Consider the following 18,436-nt stretch of genomic DNA (forward strand, 5'->3'; position numbering starts at 1 on the left):
CTAATTTATTTGGAAGCAATTGTAGGCTAGAGCAGGGTTCCTGAAGTGTAAGGTAGCAACTATTCCAGAGAAAAGAAATGAATCATCTATGTGTCATGCGATTCTGAAGTACACTTTTTGCCTATAAAATGCAAGCTTGGTATTTCCAGCAGCAGTAACAGGTGTTGGTATTACGGCTACTGAAATTTGATGGTAAGAAAGAAGGTAACCAGGTGTCACTGGGACATCACGTGTGTTGTTTCCTGTTGAGCAGGTGCTCACGCCCGGGCTGGCCACGCCAAGCATGCGAGGGCAGGCAGCCGACACGCTGCGGGCAGAGCTGCAGTCAGGCCCCACGCCAGGTCAGGCGCCGCCCGCAGAGCCGCCCACAGAGCGTAGTCGCCGCTGCTGAGGGGGCGCCACACCATGGAGACGCAGTCTGGAGCTGCTCATACTGTCCTGTATCCTGTGCTCACAAAGTAGAAATAAAGCACCGATGCGCGTTACCAAAAATGGTTTTGTTACCCAATGTCTTACACTTGTAAGCAGACATACAGACATATGTGGACTGTGAGAGTCAATGTTATCAAAATTGTGAAGCTTTTAAGGGAATTATGTGCTTACTGTAAATGTGTTCTGTGCTGGGAGAAACCTTCCCCATATCTTTATGGCCTCAGTGTTTCTCATTCACATCTAAATGTCAATTACTAACATTTTTCAAAGCAGCAGATGGTGTTGCAAAAGAGCTCTGGTTCATTCTGTAAAGAGACGAAAAGAAAATTTTAATATCAAATCACAATGTTCCTATTTGGAAGGTTTATGGTGATATAATTGTTTAACGAATCTAAAGTAGTTAAAGGCTATCCAGCCACTGACCTCCGTCTGTGGGAAAGGGCACAGATTGACCGAACGCTTACGGGAATCATCACTTTAGTGTGCGCGAGTAATGGGCGGATGGCCAAATATCTATTAGGTACATTATGTATGTAGCTTGTGGGCAGTTGAGAATGTAGGTCTCACCGGAAGCGTGCATGTGATAAGTCCCTGCAGTCGCGCTGTTCATATGTGTCCTCAGTGGCTCAGATGCATAGAGCATCTACCATGTAAACAGCAGACCTCGGGTTCGAGTCTCGACCGGGGCAAACATTTTCTGCTGTCCCCATCAACGTATATCGACAACAACTGTCTGCACCTGAGGGTTTCAATTAATTATCTCTTAAATCAAGAGGACTTCAGTTGAGTCATTGTAAAAGTGTAGCATCAGTATTTACTGACTTCTCTGAGTAAATATAAACTCCATGTGATCAAAAGTATCTGGACACTCCCAAAAACGTACGTTTTTCATACTATACACATTGTGCTGCCATCTATTGCGAGGTACTCCAAATCGGCGGCCTCAGTAGTCATTAAACATCGTGAGAGGACAGAATCTGGCGCACTGCGGAACTCACGGACTTCAGACGTGTTCAAGTGATTGGGTGACACTTGCGTCATACGTCTGTACGCGAGGTTTCCACACTCCTGAAAATATCTAGATCCTCTCTTTCCGATCTGATAGTGATGTAGAAACGTGAAGATACACGTACGGCACAAAAGCGTATAGGCCGACCTCGTCTGTTGACTGACAGAGACCGCCGGCAGTTGAAGAGGGTCGTAATGTGTAATAGGTAGACATCTATCCAGACCATCAAATAGGAATTCCTAACTGCATCAGGATCCACTGAAAGTAATATGGCACATAGGCGGGAGGTGAGAAAACTTGGAATTCACAGTCGAGCGGCTACTCCTAAGCGACACATCACGATCGTAAATGCCAAACGACGCCTCGCTTGGTGTAAGGAGTGTAAATATTCGGTAGCTGAACAGTGGAAAAACGATGTGTTGAGTACGAATAATGGAACACAATGTGGTGATCCGATGGCAGGGTGTGGGTATGGCGCATGACCGGTAACGACATGTGCCAGCGTGTATAGTGCCAACAGTAACATTCGGAGGCGGTAGTGTTATGGTGTGGTAGTGTTTTTCATGGAGGGGGCTTGCACCCTTGTTTTGCGTGGCACTATCGCACCACAGACCTACATTGATGCTTCAAAAACGTTCTTGCTTCCCACTATTGAAGAGCAATTCGGGGATGGCGATTGCTTCTTTAGACACGATGGAGCACCTGTTCATTATGCACGGCCTGTGGCGGAGTGATTGCACGACAATAAAATCCCTGTTATGGACTGGCCTGCACAGAGTCCTGATCTGAATCCTATACAACTCCTTTGCGATGTTTTGGAACGCCGACTTCGTGCCAGACCTCACCGACCGACATCGATACCTCTCCTCAGTGCAACACTACGTGAAGAGTGGGCTGCCATTCCCCAAGAAACCTTCCAACACCTGACTGAACGTTTGCCTGGGAGAGTGGAAGTTGCATCAAGGCTAAGGATGGGTCAACAGCATACTGAATTCTAGCGTTACCGATGGAAACCGCCACGAACTTGTAAGCGATTTTCAGCCAGGTGTCCGGGTACTTTTGCTCACATAGTGTATGTAGAATACAGGTAGTATCATGTAGGAATTCAACTGCACTTTATTTTACGTTAAATTCTGAATGTTTGAAATGAGCAAAGGGTTGGGAAGTGCTCATGGCATCTCCAACAATATTATCCAAGTTTAAGTAGTAGAATAGCCATAGTGATAATGACTAATTCTGTGAAACTGAATAAAGACAGCGTACAAATATTAATGAATCGAACGTCTTGCAGGACCTATTTATTGTGGAAGAAAGTTTCCAAAGGCACGGGGTTAATACATAATGAGTACATCAGACAGCCTAATGAAGCGTTGTTCAATGACTGTAGGACAACTGGTTACATATAGTAATTCAGTCTATCTACACAGCAATCTCTTTTTCATAACTTTACTTCCATTTTCATGTCTCCGAATTTTCAAGGTAATAACTGAATACAGAGGGGCACCTTACAATATGCCGATGTTATCATTATGTGATTTCTACATTTTGCCGCCTCCAGTCTCAATTATAACACAATTAATACCATGTTTACGAACGATTCTCGCTACTTCGAAGGCTATGAACACTAAAAAGGTAGAAGTGGTTGTAAAATATTTACAGATTGAGACCTATGGCAGCCAACCATTTAGGACGTTCTCAGAACGCCTTGAAGACAGTTTCGTTCGTTATCAATTTTTTCCTGAAAGGTAAATGATGGGATAGCAGACAGTTCATCATGCAACAAAGAAAAGTAAAAAAAATTGAGAACTTGTCACTTTGGCTGTATTTTTAACATCCTCATAGGGAACAAAACATGTTTTCGATCATCTCTGTGAACAAGTGAAGCTTATCTAAAGATAAGATTCAAGTGGGAAGTGCGGAACTCTGCTCTGTCTAGAGGTGGAATTGTGGGTTTCTTGTGCATCGTAAAGTGTGGTGCTCAACTTGAATCAGAGTATAGTCAGCTCTGAGTGGTAGGAGGAGACAATATCTCAACGTCTCAGGCTGGCTCCCATCTAATGGCAAACATATGCGCTTTCAGTTGGTGAAGTTCATTCCACTCGTTACACATACGTACATATATCCCGTCTTACAAATCACTTGTGATTTGGTTCGGTCAAATAGAGCACACAGAGAATTTTTTAAAACGAAGAATTTCATTAGCAGAAGACCTCCGTCATAAATCTCTAGAGTGTGATTCGTTGCTGGCATTGTCGCATTTTGAATGCAGTGAGGATCGGATGTCCACAATATTACTGTTACCCGATCCTCTCACCAGATTTCGATGAAAATCTCCTGGTTCTACAGCGGTTCCCAAAGCTTCGATATGAAGCACTGCTGCAGACTCAATACATCCTAAACTGCGTTTGTCTTGTGTGTAACCTCCTTTAACCGTCTCAGGGTAATAGCCTTGACATAGAGTCGAAATGTTGATTCTGTGGCACTGGGTGATAAACTACACTGAGACACTACATTCGTCTCACAACAGACAATAGGGCCTAGCGATACACGAAATTATGGTACATAGTCTGACTTGCCTGTCAGAGTTTATTGTCGATAAGTTTCGGCTGGCAAGTATCCACAAGCGTGCTGCGAAAACCAATCGCCACTCAGTCAATGGCCTCGCCTGTGTAAAACAATTAGTTACATTCAATGAGAAACATCGTAAGTGAGTGAGTTATACAAAGTAAAACCCCCGCCAAACCGAGAAATTGTTGCTCTACTTCTAATTTCACGTTCTCGATAATGGCAGCTGCTCTACTTCTAATTTCACGTTCTCGATAATGGCAGCTTAACCACGATGTCTTGCTGTTACATAGTACACGTGGTTTTACGGATCCATCTGCGTCTGTAAGGACTCTGATGTCATGGTAGAGGCAGGTATATTTCATGTTTCTACAGTATAAAACAGATCTGAGTCCGCAGCTTCCTGAGGATCGCGAATTCCACCCGCCGCTACACAACAAACATCCCGTCGACAGCGAGTCATTACGGACCGTGCACAAGCTTACATTAGGAAAAGATGGGAAATGAATCGGCCGTCCCGTTTTCAAAGAAGCATCCCGGTTATTTCCTTCGAGCGATTTGGGAAATCGTCGAAAACTTATTATATCTTGATCGCCGGACGAGAATATGAAGCTAAGGAAGAAACCGAACGTATACCCAGAATGAATAATCATGTCTTAGTGAAATTTTCGTCAAATTATAGCAGACATTAAGGCGAATTTCCCAATATTAGTAACAAATTTTTACCGTTTTTAGTCCATGAATTATGATACGGAATTTGTATTTTGTAATTGAACTATATACATGTTTCTCTGTCATTTGTAACAATGTTTCTAAGAGAACATCGGCGGCTTACCATGAATGGGACCTCATCAAGTGGTTTTAGGACAACAGCTCCGCAGACCACTGTGACGCCGACAGAAGAAGAGACTCCACACACATCAGTCCCATTATATTAAATCTAAGCAAACACAAAACTCAGGTATTATTCTTGTTTTGCCTCTGCACTTGAGGCTCAGCAGTCTGTATTCTGCTGTTGCAGCAATCAAATAACATACCTGAAAAGCCATTTAGACACTTACAATGTGTATGACAGTCGAAAAAAAAGAAGACATTCACAATGCATACGCAGTCAAGAACGTGAATATCGTTTATGGAGAATGTCGCCCAACTATTAGAGCCTCATGAGTAACCAGATAGTGGTAACTGTCGCGATTTATCTTTGCGAGTATTATAAAAAAATTTCTAGAAACTGGAAATGTAGAGGAAAAAATACGCCATGTAAAAAGAAGAGCGACTGATAAAAGGAAATGAAAATAACATTTTAGCAGCAGTAACCATGATGTAAATGTCACTAAGAGGCATCTTGGAACTACGAAAGGGATCGACCAAACTAGTCTTCTGTTCAAATTAGCTTCCATCAGATTTCATCATATTCTCATTTCGCTGCAACTGCAGTTTCATAGCAATGACTTCCAAAATCGGTTCTAGGTTTCAGAATGTTAACTACGAAAAGTGTAAAGTGATACGTGCAATGTCATTTATATAAGATCTGAGCAAGGAAAGAATAACGAAAAATCTTTTAGCATAACTAAATGTCCGTCTTCGGACTAATCCAATACAGAATCGTGATTCCAGATCGCATAAGAATCAGAGAGAGGAAACAGCACTGAGTCTTTCATTATAATATTACTATCCTCGAACTTTGTCTCTATCGACGTCATTCAATATGTGAGGACGAAATATTAATTTTTGGAAGTTAAGTGGCTTGGTTGAAAATATTTTTGACGCAAATCTTCAAAATTACTGGTGCATCAATTTCTGTTCGTGCTGATAGAGTGGTCTTTGTAAACATAAAACATGTACGTTGTATATTTTAGAAGTAAGTAACAATTATTTCAATGACATTGCCACAGTGGCGGCTATGAAAACCGCGACCAAGTCGACAAATTCTTCTTATAAAAACTCAGCGATTGGCCCATAGGATGAGTTACAAAAAAAAGTAACTTCAAATGGTTCAAAAAATGGTTCAAATGGGTCTGAGCACTATGGGACTTAACTTATGAGGTGATCAGTCCCCTAGAACTTAGAACTACTTAAACCTAAATAACCTAAGCATATCACACACAGCCATGCCTGAGGCAGGAATCAAACCTGCTACCACAGCGGTCGCGCGGTTCCAGACTGGAGCGCCTAAAACCGCTTGGCCATTCAGGCCGGCTAAATAGTAAGTATTCAGTGTTCAGTGAGACTATTATATACAGCCTCAGCAACAAAAGTTAAAAATAAGGAGAAACAATTAAAACAAACACCACTGACAGATATTTTTTAATTCATAAGTAAAGCAATACTTATCGTTATAAAGAGACTACATCAATTTAAGATATACTCATATTTAAAGATGAAGCGAGTTTCTCACTCGATGGAAACGTGTTATTTTCTAATTGATTAAATATCATTGATTAAATAGCATGAATCACTCAAGACGAATTACACTGTTTAACAGTAAGAAATGGAAGAATGTAAACCATTGTGAGGCTTCAGGTGGCATAACAATGGAAAATTTTGTTGCAGATAGAAAAATCGCTCATACATCACGGGCAAGTCAATCTTCGCAATAAGCTCTAACCGCCAGGTTAAAGCCGATGCTGACAGAAAGAATAGGATAAAAACAACGCTCCTTGTCTATCACCGTTCAGTGTGTGTGAGGTGTGGAGGCTTTAATTTTGGCTGCATGACACTCCGCTGTCGACACCAACGACTTGCGTTGCAAATATCGATCCGATAATAGGGCCTTTAGTCGAGGAGGATGTTGTTGGTTTGGCGGGCCCTGCTACTGACAGCTAGCTGGAGGGCCCGTGGCTCGCAAGTGGTTGCCATTGGGTGACTCCTGATGTTCAATAGGTCGGAGGCAGGCCCTGCCGCCTCGCTTAAGGATTGATAGCGTCGAGTTACGGGAAGAGTAATGAACGGCAAGTTCCCGACCTAGTCTCCAAAACCAAATACACGAATCACAGGCTATAACGTCCCCGCTATGAATCATGAAGGTCACGGCTTCTTTACACTTGAATGGAGTTAAGGGTAGCATCTTTCGTGTTTTGTGTAATTATCATCAAAGGCCACGTCTGCGTTACCGTGGAATTGGACTGTTGCATTAATGCGCGTTTGAAAGATTGCAAGTGTGATATTCAGTCAGTGTTAAGGTATTGCTCTAGGCGATATTCTGTACGACTGTACAGGTATTCCTTTTACAAACTGAGTTGATGAAATTCAAGGTGTAACATAATCTGTTTCAGAGGCAAGGCAACCTTGTGATCTGCTATCCTCCAGGATTACAGTAAGAGTTCAATCAACTGAGATGTGTTCCTGTTCTTGGCCTTTCCTTCTGACCTCTTACCACATGTCAGATAATATAAGGAATAACTTGTGTTTCGAAAGCTATAATGCTTTCTTGTGACGATTTATTTTTCAAACGAATAAGAAATCTTCATAGAACTTTCTGGAGATCCGTTTTCGTTTCGTCTCGTTTTTTGTGAAGTATCCTCAGCAATTCTTCAGAATGTCTTTAGAGTTTGCTTCCAAATGAAAATCAATTAAATTCATCCAGACAGATACGTCCTCACAATACGATCGTTCAGTATTACTGTGAATATTATTACAACATCAAATATGAAAATACTTTTTGTTCACTTACCATGCTATCCACCTTCAACAACAAGATGATCTTCGATGTGCACTTCTCCATATTTCACTTGAGTACCCCAGTCATTAATCTGTTTTGTCATTATTTCAATTACAGATTTTCAAAATATCTTCCTAAAGTCACGACCAAGATAAAATTGATTTTCTCATTTCGTTTTACATGTGATGCGGGTTTCTCACAGTAATAACAGTTTCTTGTAAGATAAAATGTCTGAACTGACGATCGAAAAATATTAGTCAGTACCTGTTCTAGCACAATAATCCTTCTAATATGGGTTCTTGCACTTTCCATGAACAACATCGGTGCAGCTCACCAGAATAACATGTTCCCTCAATGAACATTTGTATCCCTTTTTCCTTCACTTTGTTAGCTCTACCCCGCCCATAACCCTTTCACCACTGATTAAATATTTAAACATTGTGTTGTCTTTTATTTAAGAACGTAGGAAAACAATGTTCTGTTGACGACTGATGCCTCCTCCATAACCAAACATAGCAGTGTTCAACAAAAGACTCAGCAGAAAGCACATCTTTCTAACAGCGAAGCAATGAAGAACGGATGCCTCTACTGCTAAATAAGTGAAACTACACCGGTGAATATTGAAAAACGTGAGTAGAAAGTCAAAACCAGGTAGTCATTAACCCCACTATTTCCATAATACTAATAACTACGTTTCTGAAATTTTCATTAAATTTTTTAAAACACTTTTGAAGTTCTGTAACTGTTCTCTAAAAAAACCATCAAATTAGCCAATTCTCAGACGCAGCATTTCTTATGACAACGAAACTTATATACATTTAAACTTGAAGAACTAGCATATTCTGATGTATTATAGCTAGGAAAGCGTCGTAGTAACTATAGATACTCTCATATCCTGAATGTATTGCTTATTTGAAGTAATGAGGATAATAAATTAATCATATTATATAACAATTACAAATATTCATTGATTGCTAAGAATGACCGGGACCTCAAACAGAACACTAACGGCAAGACGATTTCCAACTTTACGGACAAATACCTATCGGGAAAAGGAGACGAAACTGACAAAAAAATTCTAGAAGCTATGGTCGTAATCAGTAAACCGATGTGAGTCGTTGAGTAGCGTGCAGTAGGCGAGCATAGTATATTTTGCATTCGAAAATTTTTGAAATATGCTTAATTACTATTCATAAGTCGTAAGTTTGAACATGACGCTCCTGTTGTACGCTTTCAGGAAACCTTGTTCTTTTCGTTTGCCATTTCCACCATGGCACTGAGCGGGTTGGAATAGTGCCTAATGCACCAGACTCGCATTCGGGATACCCGAGTTGAACCCCTAGGGCCGACATTCTGATGTGGGTTGTGAGTGGCTCACCAGTCATGAATGCTTGAATGCTACCTTGAAGTGGCCACGCCGCTTCCTTCAATTCCAGTAAATGATAATCGGAAAATACTTCGTGTCCAGCGACCTTAGCTGTAGACGAAGACATAAAGCATTTAACTAATATCCTCATTTCAACCAAAGCAAACAAACGACCTGCCTACGAAGTGTAAACTGTGCGTCTGTTATCAGCACTGAGTAAAACGGAAATTCTTTTCCACGTACTTGTCCTGTCTTCGTGGCGGTTGTTGTATGCTGTTAACTCCAGTCACTAACATGTTATTGTTTGAAATTGAACCTCGTGCTGGAAAGACGTGGACGGTCGAAATGTACGCACAAATGTTCACTGTCATCTCTAAAGAACATAACCGCCATACAGAAACACATCTCAATGGAGATACCATCGTCAAATGAATTTTATTGACTGATTTCTGCTTGATGATAAATGTTATAATTTACGAAATGAATGACTGACAATAAAATAGATTTTATATATAATTACACACTCTGTATATTGCCGTAGGGTGTTCTATTACAAGTTCAGTTTAAAATTATGACCTTTGTTGAAACCCCATGGAAATGAAATACGGGCTATACCTATGGTTATAGGTGTAGGGAATAGAGTCATAACTATTCACTTATGAGTCTTGGTGTTTCCGGATTGGATAGTATATGTCCTGATTTGTGCTACCAGTGGTGTACATTAGTTCACTAATCATGTATTTTATCCTCAGAAATTAAAAACAGTTGATGCATTTCCTCTGTCGTATAGAACAAGAAGGCTAGCTCCACAATACAATTATTGCATTGTACATAAAAGCTTATTAGAATAGCATTCAACCTGTATTATGTGCTACACACTTTGATGATATGTAACGACATACATTGAGCACTTATTAAATTCTTCTTTCCCGAATTTGTTTAAGTTGTTTAACTTGCTTCTACAATTCAGTTAAAAAGTAAGCTACAGAAATTATGATTTTAAAGCACACATACGATAAGACTTATAGCGCAATATGTCTACATGTTAATGGCCTCTACAAAGAAGTATATTATTCAGTGACAGAGAACTCATAGAGTACTGACAATGAAGGTAATTGCATATCAGGGCACAGAGAAGTGATGAAAACTCTATGACTGGTTCAAATGGTTCAAATGGCTCTTAGCACTACGGGACTTAACTTCTGAGGTCATCAGTCCCCTAGACCTTAGAACTACGTAAACCTAACTAACCTAAGGACATCACAAACATCCATGCCTGAGGCAGGATTCGAACCTGCGACCGTAGCGGTCACGCGGTTCCTGACTGTAGCGCCTAGAACCGCTCGGCCACCACGGCCGGCTTTTATGACTGCTTTTAAAAATCTTATCATATTTAAGTAACTGTTTTAGAAACATGTTAAACGTAAGAAGAAAAAATTACCTTTTCGACGTTTAACAAATACACTCCTGCAATTTATTCATTTGTTTATTCCTTTATACATATCCGTGTAATATTACCATGGTGTAAAATACTGGCTTAGGTATGCCACGTAATATGTAACTAGGTATGCCAGGGGGTGCACTTATTGGCTAGACTAGTGTTCCTGAGTTGTATGATAACTGTTATTCCAAACAAAAGAGGCCACTCATCTTTTTGTCATCTACTTCTTACATACACGTTTTGCACATCAAAGGGAAGCTTAGTGATGTAGCAAGTGTAAGAATGTGTGGCTGAAATTTTCTGATGTAACAGGAATGTAAGCACGTATCACTGTAACACCACATGTGTTGATTACCATTAAGCAGGTGCTCATGCCTGAGCGGGCCACACCAAACACGCATGGGCAGGCAGCTGACATGGTGCAGCCAAAGCCAGAACCAGATCACATGCCAGGTCAGGCGCTGCTTCCAGAGCTGACCACAGTTGCCACTCCTGAAGTGGAGCCACAAAATGGAGGCACAGTCTGAATCTACTCACACTGCCTAGCACCCTGCAGTAGCAAGGGAGAAATAAAGCACCACTGCACTTTGCATCAAACATACATGATTATTAACCAGTGTCTTATAAATGTAAGCTCTAGCACAGTCATTGCTGATAAATGAGGATGGGGAAAATTTGGGTGATTCAAAATTTTTAAAGTCGACTATAAATAACGTATACAGTGTTGTAATATAATTTCTCTATTACTTCATTTATTCTGATGTGATGTAAAAGTCAATTCCTTCATTCGGTTTAATAACTAATTATCTACAGTATTCAGGATTGTGGTACATGGAGCAACATGATACTGAATCTGCCGGAAAAGCAATGGAAAGAAGAACTTATAACAGCCGCAATTCCAATGCTCTTCCCTTTACTAAATGATTTTCAAATCTACATATATAACTGCAGGCGAACACTTCGCTGTACATTCAGACATGAAACAAAAATTATTTTCGGCTATGACAGTTATCATCTGGAACTATTATAGGACATTTTGAATTAATAGATCTAAAGCAGTACCTTGTGCGAGAGAAAAAAGACGATTCTACTCACTAGTTATGAAACTACGATAACAAAATTAACATGCTTCTATAAATAACAATATCTGTAAAGTGTACAGACAATATTTCAGCAGCATCCACATCTGCATATGCAATTCATACTGCACTGTAGGGAGTGATACTTAGCATAGCACCACATCATGGGGATGCTTCCCAATCCAGTCACTTGGATTGCCAGAAGAGTACATAAGTGGATGGAGAAAATCTCTGAACTCTCAGTTAATATTTGGTCTGCAACCTTTTATTAGGATTTTGCTGGTTACTAGGTGTCTATATTAGATGCCTACCAGTTCAGACATTTTTGCGTTTGTGTTGCAGTGCCCATGGGGCAATCACGCCTGTGACTGTATCTGCCGCATTTCTTGTACATATTTAATACCACAGATAGTTCTATTTAACGTTAGTAATTGAGTAATATGCTAAAAAGTGCTGAACAGGTCATTCTTAGGTAATCTCGTATGTAGACTTGAAACACTTCGATTCTATATCGGTAAATATGGTCAGTAACATAATCATAGAGATTACTAGCCTCTTCGTTATGCTGAACCACAAAGCTTCACTGTCTGTTACAGTGCATAACAGTCCAGCAGACACGTTGCTACCGATATACTGTCAATCACATGCATACCTAGTGTAGTAGTTGCCAAGAAAGGAATTTAAAAATAATTGAACAATAAAGTCAGCTTTCTTTTACAAGAACTCTTAGTAGCAAAACTGTTATTGACAAAAAAACACAGAGAGCAGTTATCACTCTCTCTGTGAAATACACTTTATTGTGCAACATGAAGTGGACTTCAGTAATGGATATTCTTATTACTTTCCAATTATATATTTCGCAAAAATTTTTAATGTCTTTATTACATACAATTTCTTTTCTACATCAGTCTTATGATAGTTTCACTGAAAGATGCTAGAGATAAAAAATGGATTGCTGCATGTTACACACATTACACATATAATTCTGACATATATAAACTGAAAAGGCGCTTACATCACATGGAATGCTGTGAATTAGATGATGGAAGGCAAATCATCGTCAGTAGTTAGTACTTCTACTTTCTGTAACCATTAGCACACCAGATCGAGTTGACAGACGTTTAGAGGGTGATACACCAGAAGACTGTCTGGACCCCCACTACCAACACTTTTTTGTTGACAGACAACAGAATTCCTGCTTTACACCTTCTATTACGAATCGCTAAGGACAATAGCGTCCCGCAATGTTTGGGTTGACCACGTGATGGGATTTGCCAACCAGCTCTGTCAGGTGGGAGAATGGCGACAACTGTTTCGTAAGGTGCATTACTGGCGGTTTTCTCGAGAGTGAACATACAGTGAAATGTTGCAGTTAAACATTTAAGTAAATGTGAAAGGAATATAAAATCGTTTTAGGTATGCAGTTTATTAATTGTCTTATGTCCAAAGGCGCTAAAGAGACGTAGTTAACAGTATACGCACATTTATCTTTTATGTATATACAGTTGTCGTCGTCGACAATTGACCATCATTGTCCACTGATTTTTGCTGTCCCAACGGTATACATTTTTATGTTTCAGACAGGTAGATAATGGACTGCAGAAGATCTTAAAGATGTAAAACAAGTCGTTTATGGAGGAGTGTTGCTTAGGTGGGCCATTGAAACTTTTGATATACCTTGTAGTACACTACAACATGGATTGAGGCAAGGAAATTAATCCGACCGAGAGGTATGCTGCAATTTGTGTAACACAGCCGCTGATTAAAACTATATTTTGAAGACTTTGTGAACTAATTATATCCATCTTTATGTCTCAGATGGGAACAAAGTCAAGTGCAGAAGATTGGGGGCTGTAGTCACCATATCATTAGTTGTACTGCAGTACGTGGTGTACATGATAATCACTTTACTCATACCCTTTATGAATTAATTACCAAATGGAATATGATAATGAAAGCCGCCATACAGCAGTTCATACCATAAAAAACTTGCGAATGTATACATTCTTGACTGGCATCCTTGGTCTCCTGGTCTGTCATGCATAAACAATGCATGACAAGACGTATACTTCCATGCCAGGAAGCAGACAGCAGCTTTCATTTACTGACAGCACGCATTCGTTTCGAGCCACATTGTATGCATTAGTGCCCACGTGAGTCTCACTTCAAGCCGACGTTGTGTCAGTTCTAGGTGTTGGATGATGAGAAAGTTTAATTATTTATAACTGTTATGTAGTTAACGTCTCCTCAGATTTTGATAGGTATTTGGACTGATATAAAATGGTGTACGTGTTTCATTTTGCAATAGCCTGTACACAAAAATTGTGAATAATTATTAAATAAAGCTGAGAGAATGGCTCCAGGTAATATGGATGTGAATCTTAATTCATAGTTATCAATGTTGCTATTATTTGTCACAATGGAAGTAGCAATACGAAAAAGGGGAAAGAAAATTCCTAATATGGAACATAGTTATAGGGGCCCCAACATCAGTACTGGTGTTCACAAGTCTATTCTTCTGCATGGTTAATAGTATGAAGAATTTGGGAAGCCTCTTAAATGAATGGATAGGTTACACTATATGAACTTAAGATTCATTGTAAAGAGAACAAAACTAAACTTTAATAATTGCTAAAATTTTATAACGAATTCTGACGTAAATAATCGGAGAATTGTAATACATAATATTGAAGAATTCTAGCTAAATGTGCAGCATGATAACGCAATGTAACGAGAAATAGGATGACATTAACTGTTATTGAATAAATTCCTGTACTTTTTAAATTAGTTCTTAAAGTGAGTGATTTCCCTTCTATATTGCTGTTCTTACGAATGGAAGACGTTCGTAATTCATGTGTATAAACTTTCAGGTACATGATTAGTTTTCTTGGTTGTGCTGTATTTATCAGATATAGTGCTTACAGTTTTGTTTTACGTCTTTTAGTGCCTTCAACCTCAAGGTTTCATACCATGTCCAGCAAGATAATTCAGCCTTTAAGATATGACAACAATACGGCTGATTGTGGAGTTTGACGTAAGCGCTGTGTAGCTGCGCTTGCCTTCTACGAGTCGGGTGATAAGTGCCCCACTGCAGTATAAGAGGAGGCCGGTGAGCTCCCTAGTGACACTTGTAGCGAGGCACCCAGTGTAGAAACCATTGCAGCCATGAAGGGAGGCCTCGTCCTGCTGATTGCTGGTGTGTTGCTCGTGGCGTACTGCACGCCGCTCGCTGCTGCAGACGATGGCGACGAAGTGGTGGAAGAAGTAGATGAAAACAGAGACGCTGATGACGACGACGGCGACAGCATAGCAGACGACGATGACTACGTCATCGATCATGAGGAGGGTCCAAATGCAGAGAGCAGGCGGGCACTCAAAGGTAAACACCAGCAAAGGCGAGCAGGCTGTGCACGGCTCTAACTGCTGTGGTGTCGCTAGTGGCTCCCTGAGGCAGGCGCTCTGACACTGTGTCTGCAGGCAGCTCAAGTGCAGCATTCATGTCGTCCAGTTTTGGTGATATTGCTATTACACCACTATCACGTTTCTTAATAGGCTAAATATGTTGCTACATTCAATCACAATTCCCTCTACTATTATGTCTGATAATAATTGTTTTACTTGCCAAATATGGACCCCCTATAAGACCTATCAGGTTCACATTTGGATCACTCTGAGGGTCTATCTGCTGAACCATGATGACATCTAATCTCCGTGTAGCTTATTAGTATAAAATTTATAAAACAAAAACATATTAGTATGAGTCATCTATAAAAATTGGTACTAAATTTGCACTTTGGTTACAATTAGTCGTTGAATAGGTAATGGTACTGACAGAAAACTGCATTCCAATAAATATCAGTCTACCATGTTTCATAATCAAACACTAATAAACCAAAGGTGAGAGATTCTCCCTTCTGCAGTGTAAACGAATCATAGAACTTTAACTAACAAACTAGGAAGCACGCTAGCATTGTGCGGTGCTAAGATATACGATGATACACTGAACATGGTATTCAAGGATCACATTACATATCTGACATTTCTTTTTGCATTGGTAGAGTTTATTGTTTACCATATGTACAATTTTGTTATGGAACAGTGTATAGTTACTGTATGTGTTACTGGATTAGAAATATATTAATTAACATAGTTTCGGTACATTGTCGACGTTGTTATACCAAAAAGACGTAAGAAGACGTTTTTTCTGAAATAAACCTTAGTCTCACTAAGTGTGAGGAATACTGTCATTGACACTACACAGTAACAGTAGTTTTTGAGCTGTAGTCCGTAATTATGTCTTTTTTTTGGTAATTAATGTGGCAAAAGTAAATGAAACACTATTAGCAAAAACCTACAAGCGAGACAATGCTTACGTAGAAGATGGTACTTCTGAATGTCGGGCACAGAATCATAACTATAACGGCTCTAATCCCTGTCTAGTTAGATAGAAGGTGCCCTGATTTGTACCACGCACAGACAATCTATCTTCAGTAGTCATTTAGTCACTTGTATTTTGATTTTCTACTTAGCAATGTAACATAATAACGGCAGTTAATCTTTCATCTAGAACACAAAGTCTGTCTCCACAATAGAATTCAGTAAGTCTCACAGCACAATTTGTCAGCATGTTAGTGGTCTGTACAAAAAAGTACATCACGGATTGACTGAGGCGAATATGATGTACTGTAAATGAAGATAGTACTACACGAGAGTTGTACTGAACTGAGGAAAACACTAAAACTAGTTTTAATAGTCTCACCACAGACTGTTACATAACATGAACATTTTAAACGTGCAGAAAAGATCAATGATATTTTGAATAATACCATAGATGCCTATATTACAACATATTTCTCTGTCTATAACTTTGTAAATACATGTGTCAGAGCACTATAGTGTAAAACACTGACTGGCAGTATACTACATTATTTGGAACCAAATATACCACGACTAGCAATTGTAGGCTAGATCAGCGTTCCTGAAGTATAAGTATAGCAACTATTCCAGTGAAAGCAAACCAGTCATCTATGTGTTAAACGCTTCTGAAGTATACTTTGCGCCTATAAAACGCGAGCATAGTGTTTGCAGCAGCAGTAACAGGTGTGGGTATTACGGCTACTGAACTTTTCTGGTAAGAAAGAAGGTAACCAGGTGTCACTGGGACGTCACGTGTGTTGTTTCCTGTTGAGCAGGTGCTCACGCCCGGGCTGGCCACGCCAAGCATGCGAGGGCAGGCAGCCGACACGCTGCGGGCAGAGCTGCAGTCAGGCCCCACGCCAGGTCAGGCGCCGCCCGCAGAGCCGCCCACAGAGCGTAGTCGCCGCTGCTGAGGGGGCGCCACACCATGGAGACGCCGTCTGGAGCTGCTCATACTGTCCTGTATCCTGTACTCACAAAGCAGAAATAAAGCACCGATGTAATTTAAAAAATGGTTTTATTACCCAGCGTCTTACTCGTGTAAGCAGACATATGTGGACTATGAGAGACAATGTTATCAAAATTGTGAAGTTTGTAATGGAATTAGGTGCTTACTGTAAATGTGTTGTGTGCAAGTTTTTTTTTCTTTATGGGATCTGTGTATCCCATTGAGATCTAAATGTCTGTAAGTACTATTTTTCAAAGCAGCATATAGTGTTACAGAAGAGTTCTCGTTCGTTCCGTTAAGAAATGAAAGGAAAACTTCAATTTGAAATCGCAACGTTTCTACTTGGAAGGTAAATTCCGTATGATTTAAAGGAGCCAAGAGTCGGGAAGAGCTGATAGTACCTCTGACAATATCATCGAAGTTTAAGTAGTAGAATAGCCATAATAATAATGAGGAATACTGTGAAACTGAATAAAAACAACGTAAAGATGTATCGAACGTCTAATACGACCTATGTGTAGTGGAAGAATATTTGCAAATACATGGAATTAAGACATATTGAGCACTTGAGACAGCCTAATAAAGGGATTCTCGCTGCTCCAAAAGCTATGCATATAAACAAGGTAGAGGTGATAGTAAAATCCTTACAGCTTGAGACCTACGGCAGCCAAAAATTCTGGCGTTCTCAGAACGGCTTAGAGACAGACAGTCTCGTTCGTTATCAATTTTTTGCGGGAACGTAAATGATGGAATGCCAGATAGTTTCTCATGCTACAAAGATAATTAAAAACAGTTGAGAACTTGTCGCTTTGGCTATATTTGTAACTTACTTCTAACGAAAGAACTTTTTCGATATTCTCTGTGAACACGTGATGAGTATCTGAAGATGAGGTTCAAGTGGGAAGTGCGAAATGCTGCTTTGTTGAGAGATGGCATTGTGGCTGACTCGTGCATGGTAATGTCGGGTGCTCCACTTGAAACGGAGTATAGCCAGCTCTGACTTGTAGCAGGAGACATAATATCTCAACGTGCAAGGCCGGCTCTCATCTAATCGCATTCATATGCGCATATGCGATTTCATTTGATCAAGTTTCACAAACTCGTTACACATGCCTACTTATATACCATCTTAGAAATCACTTGTGCCTTGGTTTGGTGAAATAGAGCACACGGAGAACTTTGTATCACGAAGAATTCCTTCAGCAGAGGGGCTCCACCTGAAACCTCTGAAATGACAAAAGTACATAACAGTTATTTGGATGACATGTCCACAATGGTGGCTGAGAAAACCGCGACCAAGTCGACAAATTCTTCTTACAAAAACTCAGCGACTAGTCTGTACACTGAGCTACAAAAAATAATAAGTATTCAATATTCAGTGAGCCTATTAAGGTACTGAAGCAAAGACAAACTATGGTCTTCCTATTGAAAAATTCTGTACTATTTAAAAAAAGTTATATGCCACCACCAATCACTTGTCTTGCCGATAACGATCTGCTTATACATTTGGAGCTAGGG

General features: G+C 40.0%; 2 protein-coding genes across 3 annotated transcripts in view; both read left to right on the forward strand.

Annotated features, from left to right (window-relative positions):
• Positions 1–18,436, forward strand: part of LOC126094854 (uncharacterized) — a 472,827-nt gene that overhangs the window by 344,243 nt on the left and 110,148 nt on the right. The gene's annotated exons all lie outside the window — the stretch shown is intronic.
• Positions 14,694–16,964, forward strand: LOC126094861 (uncharacterized). Its single transcript, XM_049909490.1, has 2 exons — positions 14,694–14,932; positions 16,746–16,964. Exons 1-2 carry the CDS (start codon positions 14,719–14,721, stop codon positions 16,868–16,870), a joined length of 339 nt encoding a protein of 112 aa, XP_049765447.1. The 5' UTR covers positions 14,694–14,718; the 3' UTR covers positions 16,871–16,964.

Source organism: Schistocerca cancellata, chromosome 8 (assembly GCF_023864275.1).
Source record: "Schistocerca cancellata isolate TAMUIC-IGC-003103 chromosome 8, iqSchCanc2.1, whole genome shotgun sequence".
Classification (NCBI taxonomy): Eukaryota; Metazoa; Arthropoda; class Insecta; order Orthoptera; family Acrididae; genus Schistocerca; species Schistocerca cancellata.

What these genes read in the sequence shown, in the direction of transcription:
- LOC126094861 (XM_049909490.1), top strand. Translation starts at nt 14,719, where the DNA reads ATGAAGGGAGGCCTCGTCCTGCTGATTGCTGGTGTGTTGCTCGTGGCG. An exon ending in GAGCAGGCGGGCACTCAAAG is followed by an intron (nt 14,933 to 16,745) that starts GTAAACACCAGC and finishes CCTGTTGAGCAG; the next exon opens with GTGCTCACGCCCGGGCTGGC.